The 22718-nt window shown below is 37.2% G+C and overlaps 1 protein-coding gene across 1 annotated transcript in view; it reads right to left on the bottom strand.

The window, feature by feature from the left end:
• Positions 1-22718, bottom strand: part of Tll1 (tolloid like 1) — a 185705-nt gene that overhangs the window by 40001 nt on the left and 122986 nt on the right. The window contains exons 10-12 of the mRNA XM_006987546.4: positions 12797-12899; positions 10001-10117; positions 8747-8892 (exon numbers count right to left, since the gene is read on the bottom strand). Of these exons, the coding sequence (XP_006987608.1) occupies positions 8747-8892; positions 10001-10117; positions 12797-12899 (366 nt within the window). The remainder of the gene's footprint in view (positions 1-8746; positions 8893-10000; positions 10118-12796; positions 12900-22718) is intronic.

The raw sequence follows: 22718 nt of genomic DNA, 5'->3' as shown, positions 1-22718 counted from the left end.
GCCTCTCTAACTAATATCACTTCCCACAGAAAGCTACGTGAAGTTCATTAATAAAGAAATATGTCCATTTTTTTTCTGTATTTAAATAATAAAGCAAGTAGCAAAATGAACAGTAAGGTATGGCACGCACTGACTCCAAAGTACAAATGATGGCCTATGAGTGAGTGCTTCACAGCAGATGTCAATCAAATATAGGATAATTTTATCTCAATAGCCCTTTATCTGAAGGAAAAATGTTACCTAGATAGTGAAAATACAAAACGAGAAGTACTTTTGAAAGGAGATAAAACTAAGCTAAATGAATTTGAAACTGTTTTGTTAGATGCAACAACAACAAAAAAATGAGAACCAATGAGCTTGTTTTTCATAATTACACATTTTCAATATAAAAGACAGAATATTTGTTGGAAAGTAGAGGAGATGGTGAACAGCACTGTCTAGTTCCTCATTTCAGTGGGATTGCCTTAAGTATATCTCTGTTTACCATGATATTGGCTGTGGGTTTGTCGTATGCTGCCCTTATGATATCAAGGTACATTCCTTCTGGTCCAATTCTCTCTAAGACTTTTATCACACAGAATATTGGATATTATGGAAGGTGGTTTCTATATCTAACTAAATAATTGTGTGATTTTTTTTTGTCTTTAAACCCATTTATGTGATTTATTATATCTAGTAACTTAGGTATATTGAACCATCCTTGCATCTCAGGGATAGGGCCAATTTGACCTGATCATGATGAATGACTTTTGTTTAATAGTGTGCATGAATTTTACTGAGGCTCTTTGAATCTTTATTCATCAGAGATATTGGCCTATAGTTTTCTATTTTCATTGAGTCTTTACATGGTTTTGATAGTAGGGTTATATCTTCATAGAAGGAGTTTAAAAGTGTTCCTTTTGTCTCTATTTTTTTTTAAATAATTTAGGAAGTATTGATTATAGTTCTTTGCAAATCAGGTGGAATTCTGCTGTGAATCCATCAGGACCTAAGCTTTTCTTAGTCGGGGCTGTTTTGTTTTTGTTTTGTTTTGTTTTTTATTTTAATTTTAATCTCCTTGTTAGTTATGAGCTTCCTTAAGTTGTTGACTTCTCCTTAGTTTAACCATTGTGGTTTAGATGAATCTAGAAATTCATTTGTCTATTTTAGGTTTTCTATCTTAATGGGATGGAGGTTTTTTTTCCCTAATGTATTCTCTTATAACGTTATGAGTATTTTTGTTTTTTTTTTTTTTTTTTTTTTTTGGTGTAAGTTAAATGCTTCTCTATTCATCTCTGAGTCTGTAAGTGCTGGAAGCCCCAGGTAGAGCAAAAGGATAAGAGAAGGAAACTAAAGGGACACAAACAGGCAAAGAAGTCAAATTATCCCAATTTATAGATGACATGATATTACACATAAAGAACCTAAATATTATATCAGAAGATTACTAGAAATGATCAAAACTTTCAGCTAAGTGGCAGGATACAATGTCAACTTACAAAGTTCATTAGCCTTCAAACTATATGAATAAAAAAAACATACTAAGAAGGAGATCATACACACATTCCCATTCATATTAGCCTCAAAATAATAAAACATCCAGAAATTAACTCAACCAAAAAAGTGAAAGAATTCTACAATGAAAAAAATATAAATCTCTGAAGAAAGAGCTTGAAAAAGGCATTAGAAAGTGAAAAGACATCCTATGTTCATGGATTGGTAGAATTAATACCATAAAGATGACCATTCTAGAAAAAACAATTTACAGATTCAGTGTAACCACAATCAGCATTTCCATGATATTCTTCACAAAAATGGGGGAGGGGTGCTAAAACTCATTTGGAACTACAAAAGACACAAGACAGCCACACTAATCCACAGCAAAACATATGACACCAAAGGATTGGTAAACCAGATTTCAGGCTTTATTACTATAGTAATAGTATAGAACTATAGTAATAAAAACAACATGGTACTGGCATAAAAGGAGAGACATAGATCATTGGGGAAAAATTACCCAAGCGCAAGTTCACATAACTGCAGCCTCCTGATATTTGACAAGGATGCCAAGAACACACAGTGGGAAAAAGCTGACATCATCAACAAATGGTTGTGGGGAAACTGAATGTCCATGGGTAGAAGAATAAAAGTAGACTTCTGTCTACATCTGGCAAAGGAATAATATCCAGAATATACAAAGAACTCAAAAAACAAAAACTCAAGCAAACAAATGATGCAGTAAAAAATGGCGTATGTATTTTAACAGAGAGTTCTAAAAGATAGAAAAGAAAGAAAGAAAGAAAGGAAGGAAGGAAGGAAGGAAGGAAGGAAGGAAGGAAGGAAGGAAGGAAGGAAGGAAGGAAGGAAGAAGTTTAACTATAAAATATCTTAATAATTGTTCAACATCCTTAACAATTGGGCAAATTCAAATTACAACGACTCTGAGATTTCATCTCACCCTAGTCAGATGGCTAAATTCAAGGAAACCTCTAATAAGAAATGCTGGTGAGGATGCAGGAAAAGGAAGCTTTTGTTTACTGTTGGTGGAACTGCAAATTGGTGCAGCCACTGTAGAAATTAATGAGAATTCTCAAATGTTAAGTGTAAATCTATGATATAACTCAGCCATCCCACTCCTTGGCATATGACATCCTAGTACACAGATCGCTCAGCCATGTTCTTTGAAGGTCTATTCACAATAGCTAAAAGATGGAAACTCCTAAATGCCAATTAAGTTGATGAATGAATCTTGGAAACTGTGGTATATGTAGACGATGAAATTCTAGTCAGCTGTAAAGACAATGAAATATCCAGGTAAATAAAATTAAAAATATTTTACTGAGTGAGTTAATCCAGGCCCAGAAAGATAAACATCACAAGTTCTTTCTCATCTGCAGACTGAGTTCTGAATCTTTACATCGGAGTGTATGAGCTTCAGTGACCTCAGACCAGGAAATTACGGGCAGAGGTGGGAAGGGGGCGGGAGATGAGTTGCACAGAGACAGGCAGTGCTATGAGTGGAGGAAAATGGGAATAAGGAGGTTGAAGAGGACAGCAGATAACACCAAGGATGTCTGATGAAAACATAGGGAAACATTTATGAGCTTACTTTAGATATAGTGTAGATATGTATGTATGTGAATATATACACGTGCATTGTGTATATACCTATGTATTTAAGTGATGTTACACCATTTGAAGTGATGGTACTTCCCCCAAAAGTCATGCATCATCTGACATAAATCCGTGGAAACCTCCCACGAGTTGTTTTTCAGAGAAATACAAGAGACTCCCCAAGCAATATGACCTATTGCCATTGTCCTTGGTTGCCTTTCTGAACCTGGAGGTGAGACTATATTGCTGAAGACAATACACACCCAGGACTTGAAGGAATTGAACTGAGACTGACTTGAAACCCTACTCCTAGAGGACTGGCTCTCAGGTATCAGAATGTGCTATGCAAGTTACCAAGAGAGAAGAATAATCAGTAGTTCTATCTAGCTGTAAAGTCTAAAAAATAACAAAAAAAATCAGGCCAGCAAGATATTCTCAATGCTACAATAGTGTGGCACTTTTATCTCCGGATAACCAGAGGACTTTTAATTGTATTTAAGGTCCACTCAATAGGAAGGAATTCAGGCCTGAAACTGTAAAGCTAGCCAGTTACCTGTGACTGGAGAGCTCATGGTCTTGAGAAGAGAACTGACTACTGTTTTTCTCCTAAAACCAATACAGTTTCTAACTATATTCTAAATGTTTATCTTTATAGCCACAGTTAAGTGTAGATCTTAGCCTTCATCAAAGTTTCTTTTTGCCACAGATAGAGACTGTTACAGAAATCCACAGCTGATCAAAATGCAGAAACAAGTGACTATGCGTTGCCCAACTCTAACTGATATTTTGGCAATACAACCCTACACCTAGGACTAGGGGAATGTTATGAAAGAAGAAGCAGAAGGATTATAAGAATCAGAATCCCAGGATGCCTGTGGCTAGTTAGTGTCCCATAGGCACTATAGGAAAAATGCAGCTGTGAAATCACAACTTGATTGCCTAAACAGGACCAGCATAACGACAACATCAGTTGATATGCCAACATGGAGAGGGGACATTCCATATTGTCCCAAACCTTAATGAAGACTGTGGTTGTCAAGGGCTGCTGAGAGAGGGAGGATCAGTTTCCTCAAGGAATAAGCTCTCACATAGGTTGCCCAAACACAAATAGTTATCCCTGGACACATATGCGTACATAAAATCAATGCTAAATACCCCCTGGTAGATTGTGTATACATATGTGCATATGTATGTATGTATGTATGTATGCATGCATGTATGTATGTATGTATATGTATATATATGCATGTGTATACAGCAATCATAACTAAATAAGAGGTCATGAACTAGGGAGAGAGAGGGAAGAAAATTGGAGTAGCTGGAAGAAAGAAAAGTTGGAGTGATGTAGACACAGTACTTATGTTTCAAATGAAGTCCTCAAAAACTAAAATGAATAAAAATTGAAAACAAAAGATACAATCTTTATCTTGGAAACATGGTATTTAAGCACTTTATTTTCAAATTTATTTATTTTTATATAATGTGTATGATTGTTTGCTTCCATATATGCCCGGTGCCTGTTTCTGTCAGAAATCTGGAGTTAGAGAAAGCTATGATCTGCCATGTGGATTCTAGAAACAAAATCCATGTCTAAACTCCAGCCCCAAAGAAATATATGTTTAAACAAAAATATATTCCCATAAACAGATAATTTAATAAATTAAATTAAGTGCCTTCTAGAACAGCTAATGTAACATGGTTGATCTTTTTATACTCACAGTATTGTAATTATGTTCTATAGAACTGTTGAGAACATGTGAACTAACACGTATGGATCCATTGCTCCTTGGCAAACATAATGTTGGTCTGTGAGATTCTAGTCACAAAATATTTTATCAACAAATCATTGCACAACCTTGTTTTAAGTGTATTTCTATTTCAGGATATTTTAATTTATATTGTCAATTCATTAACACGGAACTCAGAGCCAACAACGCTCTGACTCATGCCTGAATGAGGCTTATCTAACTCACATTCTCTTAGTAAGGCACATCACAGCTTGTAATGTGCCTGTTAGGTGCTGAGTATGTGCCTGTAAATGATCTAAATAGAATATTGATTTGAGGCTTCCATAATTTCTTTACTGAGTAGGAAAATTAGCAAGTAAACCAGAATCAACTGTGTGTGGATACCAATCCTGGTTTCATTTTAATTGGTAAGGAACTCAGTGAATGACCCAGGCTTGGGCTCCTCCCCAGGAGACTTAGGGTTTGGCTAGACACCTAAGTCTTTGCACTTTCTGAATGTCTTAGAACTCAGGATGTCTAGTTTAACTTCAAACAGAAAACACACCAAGTCCTCCATAGTCTAAATTTAACTTACCCATTTATTCTTAGTGCCTCCGCACTGAGACTCACATACTTTTCCTAAGAAAGGGTGCTTCAATTTAAACCATTGAACATCAGGCACTCTAACGTTTATATCCATACTTTCCATTATCACAGAGCCATTGGTGTTGAAGATACAGTGACTCACAACACAGTCAATTCTTCTAATCTTTGTGATCATATTTTAACGACAAACATAAACCAAACCCATAAATACATACAGGTCCTTAGCTTAGATTCAAGTAGTCATAATTTCAGTGAACAAAATTGTGTGATTGTTTAGAGATAACTGTGGGTAAGGGAATGATTTACTCTTACTGAGCTGCCAGGCACATATATTTTAAAGAAAGAAATAAACAAAGATATGAGTAAGGGTAATGTCTAGAGACATAGAATCAGAGGAACACTGAAAGCAAAACCTGTCTTGTGGGAAAAAAGCTTCACAGTTGTGCGAAAGATAAGGAAGATCCTAAGAGTGGCTGTGAAGGGGTGAGAAGTGGCGTGGGTTGAATCACAGCAACTCAATCTGGATTTTATTTTAGACTCGAAACGCTTTAGGTGATTGTAAGTGATGTTGCAACCACACACTACACAGAATAGAGTTAAGGACTGAGGTTCTCAACGTGAGTTCCAAGCAAAGGGGCAGAGAAGTGGTTAGACATTTGGTGTAAACCATGTTGTATTATGTTTAAGTGAAGGAGTAGACTTGAGGTACTATTTGGATGAGTGTTGACATCAAGTGTTGAAATGAATAATGAGAGGAGTGGGGTTAGTGTGTAATCGTGGGGGGGGGGGCGGCGCTCTGGTTTAGTCACTTAAGAAGCTTAACATATATTTAAATGTGTTCAGCACATACATGGGGGTGGAAACAATAGAAATAAGGCAAAATGAAGAAACAACATTAGAGATAGTAATAAAATGTTACATCTAACAAACTCAGTCCCAAATGCACAGTGATCACTGCGTCATTTCTCCAATCAACAATAATTAAATGGCTAATATATATATATATATATATATATATATATATATATATATATATATTTGTAAGTGCCTGAAATGAGAATATTTATTTTTATACCATCTTACATTTGAACAGTTGCTACTACTAAATTATGCATCAACTTCTTAATTGGTAAAAAAATAAAACTGCAGAAGAGCTAAGCCACTCACTATTCCCAGATATCTCAGTGTTTAGACATCATTTCTTTAATAAGAAAATTTTATTGAACACATACTAAATTATGTGTTTAATGGTGGTTCATCTCTTAGTACTCAATATATCAGAAAATGGCAATAGGACTCTTACATATGTAAATTTTTAAGATTTTTTTTTAAATTTTATGTAGATGTGTATAGTTCTGAGTTTATATATGTGTACCATATATATGAACCATGTATGCATGTTGCCTATGTAGGACAGGAACGGGCATCAGATACCCCAGAACAGAGACAGGTGATTGTGAGTCACCTGAAAAGTGCTATGGGACCAGACTTGGGTCCTCTGTAATATCAGCAAGTGTTCTTAACCACTGAGCCATCTCTCCAGCCCAAGGCATACACGTTTTAATCAGACAGTTTAGTTCACTGTTCATTGTAAGCTAGCATAGTTGAATAATATCTATTATTAAAATAAAAATAACAAAATTCTTCTGTGAATCCATTTCAAACCAAGGTTTCCCAACTGCAGAGATGCCTGCAATATAAAACACAACATCGTCGCCAAAGAAGAAAGGGCTTATTTTTCTTGATGAAAGGAGATACGTGTGGGCAATAAAGTAGCAAGTGCAAGCCAGAAGACAAATATCAAAGATGGGTCACATAGGCCAGTGGGTGAGCTGGGAGAGGCTCTAACAGCACAGATGTCTTCTAGATAGCCCTGATGCTGTTGCCATGGGAACAAAGACATGGCTACTGTCTCTGCCCTCAGTGCAAAGTATGCCTTACCAGGGACTGCATGGGTGCCTTCAGATGGCTGCACACTGCGCCAGGCTTCTTCTTGTCAGTAGAAAAGTACTCCTCCGTCATGACACCTGGATTTCCAACTCTTACTTGGACCCACCACACCCACTTGGCTCATTAGTTTGTCCCACATCACCTTGAACTCTCACTTTCTAGATTCTTTGACTGATTGAAGCATGCTACAGAGACTTTAAAATTATCTCCCGGGTCTTCACTTGGAATTGCTTTCTTTCTTAGTTCTTATTATTTACTAGAGTTAAAGGAAGGGAGGAAGGAGGGAGGGAAGGAGGGAGGGAGGGAGGAAGGGAGGGAGGGAGGGAGGGAGGGAGGAAGGAGGGAGGGAAGGAGGGAGGAAAGGAAGGAAGGAAAAGGAGGAAGGGAGGGAGGAAGGAAGGAAAGAGATGGAGAAAGGGAGGGGGGAAGGAAGGGAGGGCGTATTAGCCATCTTGGTTAGTTTCACAGTCAGATTTTGGTCCATAATTCTGATTGGTCTTGGGTATATTCTAATTTTTTGCATGGGTATGTGTGTGTGGTTATCAGTATGTGTATTCACGTATGGATGGGCACTTGTGTGTGTTGGGGTGTGTTTACATGTAGACACCAGAAGTTTTTGTCAGTGTCCTTTCCAATTTTTTTTCCACTTTATTTACTGAGACAGAATCTCTTGCAATATCCAGAGTTTAGGGATTCTGTGTAGTCTATCGAGTCAGTTTTCCTGGTAAATACCCATTCTCTCCTCCAGGCATGCTGGGATCACAGGTGGCCCCCACACCTGCCTAGCTTTTATGTGAGTTCTAAGGATGAGAACTCTGGTCCACAGGCAGGTGCTTTGTCCAATGAGCTATCTCTCAAAAGCATCGACAAATAATTTTTGATGAAGCTAAAAGCTCCTAAGAATGTTTATAACTTTATGTTTGTTATAAATGATTTTTGCAATCATATAAGAGCAAAACTGTTTTCTCCCTCATACTATAAAAAGAAACCTCCAGAGGGGAAATAAAGGCTCCTGGATTTAATGGGCCCTCCAAGAAGTCTACAATAGAAGCTCATTGCATTCGCTTAAAAAAAAAAAAAAAAAAAAAAGAGGCTTCAAAAGCTATTGTCAACACTTCAAACATTCTAATTCAAAAAGCACAGTTAATGTAAACTCACTTTAATCTTCTTGCAAATGTCTGTAACAAGTGGAAAAGGAAAAAAAAGCAACCTTCTCTGCTTGATGTTACATTTTATAGGCTACCCTCTGCTTCTTCGCTGATTAAAAGGCTGATTCTCTGCCTCTCCGCTGATTTAATGGGGAGTCCTGTAAATGCCGCCAACATTTATAGAGCATATGCCCCATGAAGTTTCCCTAGAAGACTTTTTACCTCAAAGGCCTGAAAGGTCAGTCCAACATGGTAGCCCTCGGACACCATTATTTTCCACACACACTCTTTCATTGGCCGATAGTCATCTGGGTAATTGGGAGACTGAATCTGTCCTTCATTTTTCCGTATCTCACCTCCACAAATCGCTGAAGAAAGTGAAAAACAAGCAAGCAAATAAGACCTGGCATGCCATTTCAGTTTACTTTTCTTCAAAGGCAGCACTGATGGTCAGTTCCTACGACAATGCAAAGACCATGTTATAAAGAAAAATCAAAGCTGGACAGTTGTAATGTTGTGAGGATTACAGGATAAACACAGTCACGTGACTGTACACATGAGAGGATGACCAGACAAAGAGTCTAGAAGTTTTAATTGCTGTGATGTCTTAGAACTAAAATCGCTTATTTTTGTTTTTACTTGTGGGATCATTGTCAGGGCGTTGTCTGAGTTTGCTGTGTGATCCCGTGAGATACTTGCTTGGGTTTTCAAACACAGGTAAAAGCTCATTAGCAAAGAAGCTTTACTCTAGGCAGAACCCCGGGGGTCTCTGACACTAGCTTGTGTGCCCTGTGTGCAGGCATCCCTGGTTCTGTCCAATAATCCTCTCCTCCCCAGCCAGGAGGTGAATCTTGGAAATGAAATGCTCCCATTTACTCAACATTTTAAGGGAAGTGGGAATCTCCTGTCCTGGAAACTACTTAATCTCCTGCAGTGGGGAGGGGCTCCTCCACCCACAACCTGCCAAGAAGGGCTGTTTTACAGCCAGGAAGCATGATGCAGGCTCATTGTCTTCAAGAAATATAGAGCAAAGCCTGTCATAAATTCCTCCTCACTGGCCGACTCTTCCATTTAGACAAAGCGTGCTTCAGAACTGTGCATAATCACTCCCTGTGCAGATTCCTAGAATGGAGTGTTTTACCACTACAAGGGTCAAACAGATTTAAAAAAAAAAATCAGGACAAAGACAAATACTAATTCTCTTAACATTTCATAGCATCACAAACAAACTTCAGAATGCTTTGTCATGTCTGTTTCACTGCTGTATCACTTACACTAGAAAACCTGTTGCTCTTGCCTTTTAAGTTTATGGAGTTATTTTTATTAAAATCATCCTGTGAACATTACCATATTGGCTCAGAACATTATGTCGTGGCAAAATTAAGCTTTCCATATTGTTTTAATGAAACCAAAGGAAACAGCATCTTTGTTGAGAGACTGGGGGTGAAATGATTGCTGAAATTTAATGTGACTTGCCTTCATAGACAGCTGCAAACCCTTTTCCTACCCAGTTACTGCTGCTGCGAAACTCAATCCACATCCTGCTGTCTGTAGAAGTAAGAACTCCAGCCACTTTGTCCCCACAGAATCTACCTAAAGGAAATAAATGGATAAAGAGAAGCTCCTAAATATGAATGGGTACTATGCTCTGTTTGTGCTCCACACTTTAAATATATTTATATAGATATATAAATATATATAGATATAATTATATATACAAGTACATATTTATATATAAATTATATATACAGGTATATGTATGCATATTTATATACATATACAAATGCATCTGGCTCATATTTTTAGTGATTGAAGCTGTAACTTTGGCCTAATAAAGGTGAAGAAATAAAGCAGTCTCTTTAGATCCACTTCAAAATCTTCCATCAACTGACACCGGTATCACTATCATAAAAAGAATTAAGAGTTAACCCCCAAACTTCATAAAAGATCACATGGGGCATCAAGGCAGTGCTACGACTCTATGAGAAAGAGAAAAAGTCACAAGTTGTTGTGAGAATTCAGAGCAATTACCAATCTGATCGCTCCTACAAGGGAACAATTTCCTCCAGACACAAAGAGAAGTTTTCCCCTTCACCAAAGTAATGATAACACCTCAGAACAGACAGGGTAAGATACCCCTGCTATCTTACATTAACACAATGCTCCATCAGAGGAAAAGCTATGATAGTCCATGGTATTATAAACAGAAAAGCATTATCAAATTTATTCTGAATGCGAATCATTTTCTATATGCATGAGTTATTAACAGCAAATAAAGAAAGTAACCAAATCAGACCTTCCTTGGCACATAACCCTTCCAGTGATTCATTGCTCACTTCTTGTTACCCTGAGCTTCCATGTGAAACAATGTTTAAATACACTATATATTATAACTCTATAATCATAATATATATATATACTACTCTGTAATCACACCATATATATCACAAGTCTATCAACATACTATATTGTTCTCCATTCTAATAATTATTTTTATTTTTAGATTAGCATACAGCTACTAAAAATCCTTGTGGAATTTTTGAATAAGGTGTGCTTAGTAGGTTTTCCTTCTGTCTCATCTTACTTTCCCCTCCCACCACCCTTGATCTTCCTGTGTCAACATACTCCCTTCAGTCTCTTTTTCTTTCCCATAATCTCTGTGTCTTTATTCCAAACCTTGTTCTTCCCAATTACCTATTTTTACCTCTTTTCTAGTTTTTTAGGCTTTACTCACATTTACAGCCACAATGTGTGAACATGTATACATTGTAGGCTGGGTCAACACACAAGAGAGACAGAAACTGTCAGCATTACTATGTAAGTTTATGTAGTGCTGTAAACAATCATATACATAAATTTAAAGTAAAAACTCACAGCTAATTTGAATAAAGAAAACTCATAGTAAGGGTCAACCAGTAAAGAAATGACTTCCAAAACTGCCTTTTAAATTCAAAAGCTGAGGCAAAGGACAGTGATGTGTTAGCTGTTGAAGGCATGTGAACTATCAACAATTCTGTCCAAATGCATCCTCCAACTTGAGTTTCTTTAAATGCATCCTGGCAAGCTGAGTTTCTACAACTCTAACTCCTTTCCTGTTAGTCCAAAGTTGTCAATCTGAGCTACTCCAGTCAGAGCTAAATCTTTCAAGGAATATTTCAGGAGAGATTTTCACAGGTTGTCTATGTCACACTGAGTGGGTCTGGTGGACCACCCTGCACTGCACCAGTGAAGCAGAGGGTGCCATCACACAAAGTGCTTTTCAGAGTGCAGATTCGGTTCGGATTCTCCAATGTGAAGCCACCGAAGCGCTTTCTGGGATTCCAGCTATACACACAACATATTATTTTATCTAGTTTGAGAAATTAGAAGCAGAGAACAGATATTTTCACATCAGTTCGACTCTTTTTGGTTCTTGTTTTGAAATATTTCCACAGATGGCTCAGACTTACTAAGGCTGTTAAAATGATGTCCAAATCACCAGGTTTTAGATGTTAAGAAAGAAGATCAGTCCTGGATTAAAGTTCAACTAAGCAAAGCTATAACTGAATGCAAAGGAAAGGTCACAATCTTAAAGGAAGGAGACAAAAGCTGAGGAGCTGCTGACCTGTAGGTGGCTCACAGCTTCTCTAACCTATGAGCAGAAGTTCCATGCTGAGAGCAAACAGTCATGGACACCAATCTGAGCTGCAGCTCCTGACACATACAAAAGATGCTCCTTCTCAGCCTCAGAAAGATTCTCCAAGAAACAAGACAGATGTTTATAGTCACTATGACAATGCCTGACATAGTGAGCCAGCTAACGAACATGTACCTGGTGATTCAGTCTGATGCCTTAGGAAAGAGACGCCCCCCCACACACACACACATACACACACACACACACACACACACACACACACACACTCACACACACATACACACACACCATGTACATATGTAATCTATCAAAACTATTATCCTTAAATTTCAAATGCAGAAATAAATGCTGTGTTGAATCAAAATAAGGATAATCTTTGGGAAGCTATGCTCAATCATTGTGTTCAGATTCAATAATCTATCCCATATTTAGGTTACTTTAAATCATTGAATCAATCTATTCATCTATTTGTCCTTGAGCAGTTTTTGGTATGGTTGGAAAAAAGCATACAATTAAACATATAAACAAGTGCACTCATATGGAGTCAAATCCTCAGATAACTCTTGGAAACATCATCTGCTTCTCCTCTGGATAGAATATATACACAGCCCCAGAGAAGATGAGTTATCTCTTACCAAGGAGAGGTGACTTCCTCCAGTAACCATCCCTTACTTCAATGTAGTCATACCAGCACAAACTACTCTTGTAGAGGTCCATTGTGGTAAAATTTAAGACAATCTGCAAAACACAGGGAGTAAAAGTGACATTTAGTTCACAGCTGTTTGATTCCAGGACAGAAGCAAGACAATGAAAATAGACTCCTCTTTTCCTGTATTCACATTGTCCACATAATTAAAAACTTGAAACCACATTTTCTTATTCTTCTGAGTATTATTTGCCTGTGTGTGTGTGTGTTTGTGTGTGTATGTACTCAAGTGTATGAGTGCATGGAAGCGTGTGGGTAGTGCATGTGTATAGCATGTCTGTAAGGTTTCTGATTAGTCTGGGACTTTGCCAAGTCAGTTTATAAACTGAAGAGAGCTTGTAGGGAGACCTCTGTCTCTGTCTCTCATGGCGCCCCTGCTGGAATGGCAGGTGTGATTGCTTTGTCTGACAGTTCACTCAACTTTGTAGTCTAGAGGTCTGAACTCAAGTGAGCACTCTAACAAGCAAGCCGCATCCCAGCTGCATTCCTGTTAATATGTAATAACAGCAACAGCAACTCACTGTTATATCATTGGGAATCATAACCATTTTAGCAATTAACCTGAAAACTATGTCCATTTGAGCAGTCCTAAAACAAACAGGAACATTTGTTCAAAAAGCTTATTTTAAATTTTTCCTAAGATAAATGATTTGAGCCATGAATAATTCCAATTTTTTCATGAATGACTTCTTTTTAATAATTTATTTCAAAGACAACCATCAAGACAACTATAATTACGTTAAAAATAAACACCATGTGTTGTATTCCCAGAACACAATATCTTTGTGTGTGTTGTAATGTTTAAATACAGCCCTAGCATTCAGATTTATTCCTCTGAGTGTAATTAAAGGCAGATGGCACTGCAGGTCTCCAGATCCAAGAAGATACAGGCGAAGGCTTCTGAGCTAGACGACCTTGTGCATGACCCTTTCTTCTCTTTGTTTGGAATGGTGCTGCATTTTGTAAAGATAATGCAAGAACAAATTCATAAAAAGATGATTTTTTCTTATGGCTTCATAAGAGACTTCACTTTTCAAATCACTAACTTCTTTATTTTTACTTGGTCATATGAAATGTAGAATGGAATTTGGAAAAGACATGTTCTTCTATGATGTCTAATTCATTTGGAAATCATTTCATATACTCAAAAGCTCATTTCAACCCTCTTGCACTTTAAATATATCTAATTGGTTTATGGGTCATAATAATTTGATTCTTTAGAAACTGAAATGAATGTTAGCCAAAAGCAATAAATTATGAAATGCCTTAGTATAAAACTATAATCTGTAACAATATTCAAGTAAACTTTTAGTTATAGTGGAAAAGCTGGATAAGAGAATAGGAGAGAGAGAGAGAGAGAGAGAGAGAGAGAGAGAGAGAGAGAGAGACTTTCCTGCATCCATATTCCAGAGCAGCCTGTCAACTCTGATAAAAATATATGTGCCTCTCCTTTCTCATTTTATTATTATTAATATCAATATTTAGATGTCTGTCATATTCTGGTGAGAGAGAAGGGGAAAGGGTGTGGATTGGGGTGGGTGGGGAAGTGGGTAAGGTCTGTGAGTTTGGGGAGGAAAAACCGTGATCAGAGTATGTTGTATGAAAAAAATCTATTTTCAATAAAAAATAAATATTAAGGAATGCTCATAGCACTAATCATCCAAGAAATGCAAATTAAAACCAGAGTGAGGCACCATGTTACACCTCTTAGAATAACTCTTTCAGAAAGACAGAAACCATCAGATAACAAGAATATGTATAAATATGGTGAAAAAAAGAAACTTTGTATACTGATGGGAATGTAAATTGGTACAACCACTATGGAAAGTAATGACACTTTTTTAAGAAATTGAAATTTGAACGCTATAATATTTAAAAATCCTACTTCTATAAATCCAAAGGCAATTAAGACAACTATTTTAGAGAAAAATAAATGAAGTAAAGAAAGGAAGAAAAACACTCACTGGGCTAGGGGGTTAGCATGTTGGATAAAGAACTTGCAGCAAAACCATGAGGACTGGAGTTTGGACCCCAGTACTCACTTAAATGCCAGGCAGCCATGGCAGCCCACCTGTCATCCTAGGGATTCCTGGGATATAAAGACAGGGAACATTTTGACCAAGCTGACTAGATAGATTATCCAACTGGTAAGCTAGAGGACAATGAAGGAAGAAACCCGACATTAACCTTTGGCTTCCACATGCAAGTACACATATGAATATGCTCATGCCTCTTCTCATATACATGTGAACACATGTGCACACACCCATATACATCACACACATATACAACAAAAAGAGAAAATCAAGCACTAATTATAGTCAAAACACACCGTGAGCTCACACCTTTGCAGTGTGAAGATTCAAGGTTCCTCTAAATAAGCCTTATGTATCTTATGTCTAGGTACCATAATGATCACTGAGGAAATTTTACCACAAAGTTGGTTTCAATGGTCTACATAGCTAGCTCATCTGTCATTTTTTGTTTACTAAATGATAAAAATCTCCCCAAAATGAGGCAGTGGAAATGTGTTTCAAAGATGTAATCCATTTCCTGACATAACTTGGTTTTAATAAACTCACCCTTTGGTTTTTAATTTTCCCAATTTGCACGTCCCCTCCCTTTCTCTCATTTTCCTTTTCCTTTAATCAGCTCTATTAACCCAAATATTTTCAGAACTTTTTTTAATATCCTCAAACGTCCAAGAGCAAAGTCCTGATCATCCTTTTCTTCCTCTTTCATTCACTCGCTATATTTGATTATAAAACGGTCTTATTTCCGAAGTACTCGAGCCACTTCCCAAAGCATATTCTACACCACACAACCTCAGACTGTTCTTCAGGTACAGCTGGAGAATAATTTCTGGACTTCCCACCTTAATTTGTGTTTCACTTGTGCCTACTAAAACAGAATGAGAGGGGACTGGTAATTTCTTTATACTGCAATTATACTCCCCCGACAGCTTTCATTCTACAGGACCCCGTGAGAACTCCGCTATGAAATGTAGAGTGGAGACACAAGGAGATAACTGAGGTTCCTGTGTGGCCTCTCTTAAATTCAATAGGAAATTTTATAATCATGTGCAAATTGTTTTAATTCCCCGCTCGATGAGGAAAAGAAAGCAGCTAAATTGGAAGTACATTTATCATCAACTTTCACTCCATACTGAAAATTATGTGCTTGGACCACTAACAGTTAATACGTGAGATCTTAGAATGCTCTGCTCTCCCCCCCACACACACACACACAAAGATCCCCCTCACACACACAGAGAGCTGAACAGGGGATAATTCCCAACAGAAGAGTTTCCTATCTTGTTTTTAATCTTCTAGTTTAAGAACCAAGCACCGTGGAGGAACAAAACCAGCCTGACACTAATATGAAACACAGAATCCTTTAGAAGTAGAAAATGTAATAAAGATAGGTTTTCTAAAATCAAATCTTAGGGTTATGACTATACATCTGGGCCTTTAACTAATGCTGCTAGAAGAAGCCATGGTTGAATTACAAATCAAAAGCACTTGGTAAATACTGGTTTGCTTTGTATTATGCTGGTTATGTATACATATTGCATCTTTTAAAGAATGATAAATGAGAGCTGAATTAGAATAACCATTTCACTCTTGGTGGTAACAAGCATCAATTTGAAATTAATTACAGCTCCTTCGGAGCTCAGGATGGAGAAAGAACGCCAAAGGAAGTTCTCAGGTTTCCTGGTCTGTGAGGAGTTTCATTTGCGAAGTTGAAGTGATACCATTGCAGCTGAGTTTGCTCATTAAAGACTGTGTTTGACAGTGCTGTGGAGTGAAGCCTTGAAGAAAGGCAGATGAGCTGCTCAAGAGTCTGAATATCTGCAAGTCTCCAGAGCAAGGATGAATGAATTCATCACACTCAAGACAACACTGACCACTTACACAAATTCCATAGCACTGTTAAAAAGCCAATTACAACAGCATTTACACTTTTGAGAGATAAAGAGAGGGAACCTAACCCATTTAGTCAATGTTATTAAATGGCTTTTGGGGAGAAAGATATTAGAGTCAAAAGCAACAGGATAAAATAGATTACTGGACTCTGGCCAGAGGAAGCCTAGGGAAATCTAATGCACTGTGTTTGTTGACTACATGATTTTTCTTAGCAATAAAATTCAGAAGTCACAGATCAAATCAATAAACTGTATTCTATGGGCAAATCCTGTCTGCAGTGTATTTTCATAAATAAATAAGTAATTGTAACCATTCTCTACACCATTGTCTGTTCAGTTTGGGCACTGTATTGTCAGAAATGAAAGGTAAGACTATCTACTGCATGTCCTTGTAATTACAGAAGCTATTGACTATTAAGATTAAATTCAGATAAAACTGGCTTTATAGTGCAGGGGAAATATTCTATCTTCTCCTGAAATTAGAAGCTATTCTTCATAGTACATCAAGAAACTGGGGTGCAAGTTCAAGCCTTAGATTCTCAGATTTTCAGTTCACTTAAACTTACAGATGTTGAATAAAACTTTTGAAAAGGATGTCATCAGATCAAGTTTTCATTTGCATAACTAAATTGCAAAGTTTCAATTGAAGGTTGTGAAGTTAATAGAACTAGGCAACCCTAAAGCTCTGTGAAATGTTCATGTGTGTATCATCATCATTGTGAACACTCAAGCACCCATCATAACGTAAGCTTTAAAAGCAAGGGCAGCATCAAACATAACTATTCTAAAAAAATATCAATAAAGTTATTCCTAGTGATACTCTGCTCTACTCATATTTGGTGCCCTGTCCAGTTGTCATCAGAGAGGTTTCTCCCCAGCAGCAGATAGGAGAGGATACAGAGACCCACAGCTCAAGAAACAGTCTAAATTGGAGGTTTCCATAAGGTCCCTCCCCTTGGAGAACTGGGAAACCCACAGAAGAGGGGGAGGAAAGATTGTAAGAATAGAGCAGTTGGGGGACATCAGGAGAACGCGGCCCACCGAAGTAAATAAGCAGGGCACATATGGGCTCACAGAGAAAGAAGTGGCAAGCCCAGGGTCTGCACCTTGACCTCTCTGCAGAGGCTGCTTGCTGGGTGTGCTTGTGGGACTCCTAAGTGTAGACGCCATTGCATCTCTGACTCTTTTGCCTGCTCTTAGGACTCTCTTCCTCCTGTTGGGTTGTCTTATCCAGCCTCTGTGTGAATGTTTTTGCCCTTCTTAATGTAGTTTTTTTTTTCTTTTGTTTTGTTTTTGTCATGTTTAGTTGTTGTCTCTTGGAGGCCTGTTAATTTCTGAAGGAAAATGGAGGGGGAGTGGATCCAGGGAGAGGGGAGGTGGCAGGGAGCTGGAAGGAGTAGGGGGTGGCAAACTATGGTCAGGATGTACTGTATGAGAGAAGAATCTATTTTTGGCAGAAAACAAAAAGGAAAGAAAAGAAGTGTAAAGAAAGGAAAACATCAGCTCATTTGTCACAAGCCAACGATGCTGTGAAACATTAAAAAAAAAAACACATAAATTTTAAGTTTCATAAGAAAACCAACCAATGACAGTGAGGGATGTAAAAGAACCTAAGAATGGATGAGAGACCTTGAGATCTTCATTGAAGTTTTTCCCATACAGTTCAGGTTTCCCCAGGTAGTCAAATATCCCTTAAAGGTCAATTAAATGGCAGATGCAGGACGGGAGTGGGGGTTGGGTTATTAAAGCAATTCTTCTTCTTAAAACTGCATAATAGTATTTGCGTTTTAAATTTTTGATCTCACACTGCCTGGTATTAACTATGTATGTTTTACACATCTCTTTCACCCCCACCCACTTCACTTCTTAAGCTAGTGAAATGATAACTTCTACATACTGTGCAACCCTAAAACGGCTGCCTTCCATTCACACATTTACATGGAAAAATGTTATTCTTTGTTTCCTAGATGACACAGTAGCTTCAGAATTTAGTGCCCTTTGGTTTTTACATTGATGTTTCTCCAGTGTTTGCTGTGCTCTGTGGCCATGTGCATTTTAGGAAAGCCTGGCTACCATCAGTTCATGAGTGTCAGAGATGCAAGGACTCTGATGGCCCTTTGCTGGCTCCCATTGATGATCTCAGACACGTTTATTCCTAACTAAAGAAATACTGGTTGTGGGTTCTTTTGTGCCCTGAAAAAGCTGTCTCGTGTTAGGATCCATTCCTCGAGGTGCACACAGGTCTGCCCAGATGCCTCCTGCCCCTTTCCCATTCCCTGAAACTCTCCATATCCCAGTCTTTCTGAAAAGCTAGCATCGAGTCAGTCACCTTCAGACCTCCAGTGAGATCTGAGTGCTACTATACATCTACAATGAGCTGCATCTGCTTTCCTCTCTTATTTTTCAACATTTATCAATGATATTACTGAATTGCAAGACTGCAAAGTTATTGACAGCAAATTTTATTTTACATATCGGAATATACATCCACTTGAATAGAATCAGAAATGAATGTATATACAGTCACTAAATTTACATGATGCCTTTGGCAACATAAATGCTGGACTGTGACTTGTCATAATGTATAAGGCACAGATGGATGATTAAAAATAAATGTTTGCAAAAGGAGAACACTTGAATGACGGCTTTAAAATGGGTTATACAGAAAGAAGGGGAAGACTATTCTAACTCTATCTGAGACATAAGCAATCTGCCCTTGTTCAAAGGTCAATCAATTATAAGTGACAGACAGATCAATACTGCCTTCTGCCTGGTCATCACAGCTAAATTCTGAACTGTGCATACTTAACTATTAAAACACCAAGAATTGGCTTAGAATGAATGAAATCTCTTTACCTGGGGAAACTGGATCCTTAGAACATAGTTGTGAACTGATGGTCTTTGGTTTTGATTATGGGAAAATATAATAAAATCCAACTTGCCATTCTACTCACTCTGAGTGTGTAGTCCTATAATATTAAGTTATCTTCACATTCTTTCATAATTATGACCTTATTTTAAAATGAATATGTTCCCATGTAAAACTAATGTATGCATAATGTAGGAAATAAGAAGGACAAAATACAATCTATTTATGAACTCCTCATTTAAAAATACTCATCAGTTTGACAGATATCTGCTGTGGGATGTTCTGTATGGCAAATGTGTTTCTCTGATTGGTTAGTAAATAAAACACTGATTGGCCAGTAGTCAGGCAGGAGGAAGTATAGGCAGGATAAGGAGGAGAAGAATTCTGGGAAGTGGTAGGCTGAGAGAGACACTGCCAGCCGCCGCCATGACTAGCAGCATGTGAAGATGCCAGTAAGCCATGAGCCACATGGTAAGGTATAGATTTATAGAAATGGGTTAATTTAAGATATAAGAACAGTTAGCAAGAAGTCTGCCACGGCCATACAGTTTGTAAGTAATATAACTCTCTGTGTTTACTTGGTTGGGTCTGAGCGGCTGTGGGACTGGTGGGTGAGAGAGATTTGTCCTGACTGTGGGCCAGGCAGGAAAACTCTAGCTACAGATATTCATCTGTGATTTTGTCTCTAGTGCATGTGATTTAAAAGTTAAACCATTTAGACATACAATGCTTAACTTGTGATTTTATTTTCTCATTATATTGTAAATGTTTTCTTCAAATTCCTGTTTGTTTGTCTTATTTCATTTCCAACTTTTCACTGTCAGAATGTACACAGATCAATATTCCAAGAATCTTATTAGTGATGATGCAGGTACTGCATCTTTTAGAATATAGTACAAGTTGCCAAATGTCCCCATAGAGATAACTTCAGTTTCGTCCCCTTAGAATTTGAACCCTGTCAATCAGCTGATGACATAATTCTCTACCATCTGTGAAGGTTTGAGAGGTGAGGTGTGAGACATCCCTGTGGTTCAAAGAGCATCTCCTTCATAGAGTGACAGCCAGGGACTTCATGTGGTAATGAGTAGATAGTTATACTTGTAACTCAGATAGGTTCCTGCTGTTTCTGTCCTGTGCTTCTGTGATGTTCATCTTTACTGGGGGCGTTTAACAGATCTGGTGTCTGAATAACACTAACATTCTCTTGAGCTTCTGGGCTGTAAGCGTCCATTTTAATTTGTATTTGTGTTTTAAAACTTATGATAATACATGTTTGATTTTTTTTTTTTAAATTTCTAATTCAAGTGCTTGGTACTTTTCTGTAAATTTAAAGAATCATATTTTCTTCATAAGAATGATATATGATGCTACATAAAATTCTTATTTTACACGTTGTTATACATTATTTCAGGATTATTTATTGAAAAATATTTTTCAAATTTATTTAAAAATGTTCTTTGTCTGGGTGTTGGTGGTACATGCCTTTAATCCTAGCACTTGGGAGGCAGAGGAAGGCGGATCTCTGAGTTTGAGGCTAGCCTGTTCTACAAAGTGAGTTCCAGGAAAGGCGCAAAGCTACACAGAGAAACCCTGTCTCGAAAAAAAAAATGTTCTTTGTCATATGAATATATCATAAGTGTCCAATGCCATCAGGCATAACTGTTGCCCTTTTGTTAGTCCATTGATAATAGAGGCTCTCTTGACAATGCCATACACTCTAGATTCGAGAAGCTTCCTCGTGTCTGTCTACTAGGTTCAGATGCAATTCACTCAGCACCATTAACACTTCGGCCAGTGTCTCCTTGCTTATGCCAACATTTCACGTCTTAAATAAACTTTAGGGGAAAAAACTGGTCTAGTTAGCCAACAAAAATTTATTGGAAAACTTGTTTGGAATTGTATTACATTTTTACATGAATTTGGAGAAAACTGTACCTTTGTAAGCCTACAGAGCTTCATCCTGGAAAACACTGTATTATTCTGCTTATTTGAGTTGTATAGTAAGGTCTTCTGTTTCTAAATTTAATTAAGTATTAATAACATTTTTATTTGAACACCTCTGGAGTTCTGTTTTAATTATTGCCTGATTTGTTTGAAGTTTTCTTTAACACGAGGAAAAAACAGTCATGAGAATGTTTTTTGAAAAGGATATATGCAATGCAAATAATCCTAGTTAATTGGAAAGTGAGAGTTGTGGCTGGAGAGGAGAGGGCATATTATTTATCTAATCGTGGAAAGATAAGAAGGCTGGTAAAAGGAAGGTATCACATAACAGAATACGGATTTTAACACTCAAAGTTGTGAGGGAAGACATACAGTTCATATATAAGAAGGATCAAGAGAGGAAAAGCAAAATTGGAGAACACATATATGCGCAGGCTAGATATAATAGCAACAATCACAATAATTATAACTGTAATTAGAATTGCAAGTAAGGAAAAATGTCAATGCTCACTTTACAAGATGATTGACCACATAAAACAGAACATGTGTACACCAGCAATTAGTCAAAAGAAAGTGTAGGTGTCTCAGTATCAGACCAGAAGTTTTTAAAATTCACTTTATTTATTTATTTATTTATTTATTTATTTATTTATTTGTTTGTTTGTTTGTTTATTTGTTTATTTCTTTGTTTGTGCTTTGAGTCAGGGTCTCTTTATGTAACCTGGGCTGTCTTGAAACTCACAATGTGGATGGAATTGGCCTTGTACTCTGCCTCCAAATGCTGGGATTAAAGGCATCCACCATCTTGCCTGGCTTCAGAGTTTTACACTAAACCCTAACTAGAGACAGAAATCACCTATATAAGTAAAATCAGAAAAATCTATCATAAAGATATAATATCCTAAGCATGCAGTAGTCTATGTATATGTACAATAATATGCCCTAAACATTTTTAAAAAAATAAAACTTGCAATTACTTTACTTGAAGACAACAAAAATATAAACGTTTGAAGTGCAATTAAGACAATTACAAAACAATGGTAAACACTGGCACAACTCTGTATCATCAAATAGGCTAAAAGCAACAGTGAAAAATGGTAGCTATACAATTTA

Source organism: Peromyscus maniculatus, chromosome 17 (assembly GCF_049852395.1).
Source record: "Peromyscus maniculatus bairdii isolate BWxNUB_F1_BW_parent chromosome 17, HU_Pman_BW_mat_3.1, whole genome shotgun sequence".
Taxonomy (NCBI): Eukaryota; Metazoa; Chordata; class Mammalia; order Rodentia; family Cricetidae; genus Peromyscus; species Peromyscus maniculatus.
Note: the sequence above shows the minus strand (reverse complement) of the source record. Positions and strands in the feature narration are given on the sequence as shown.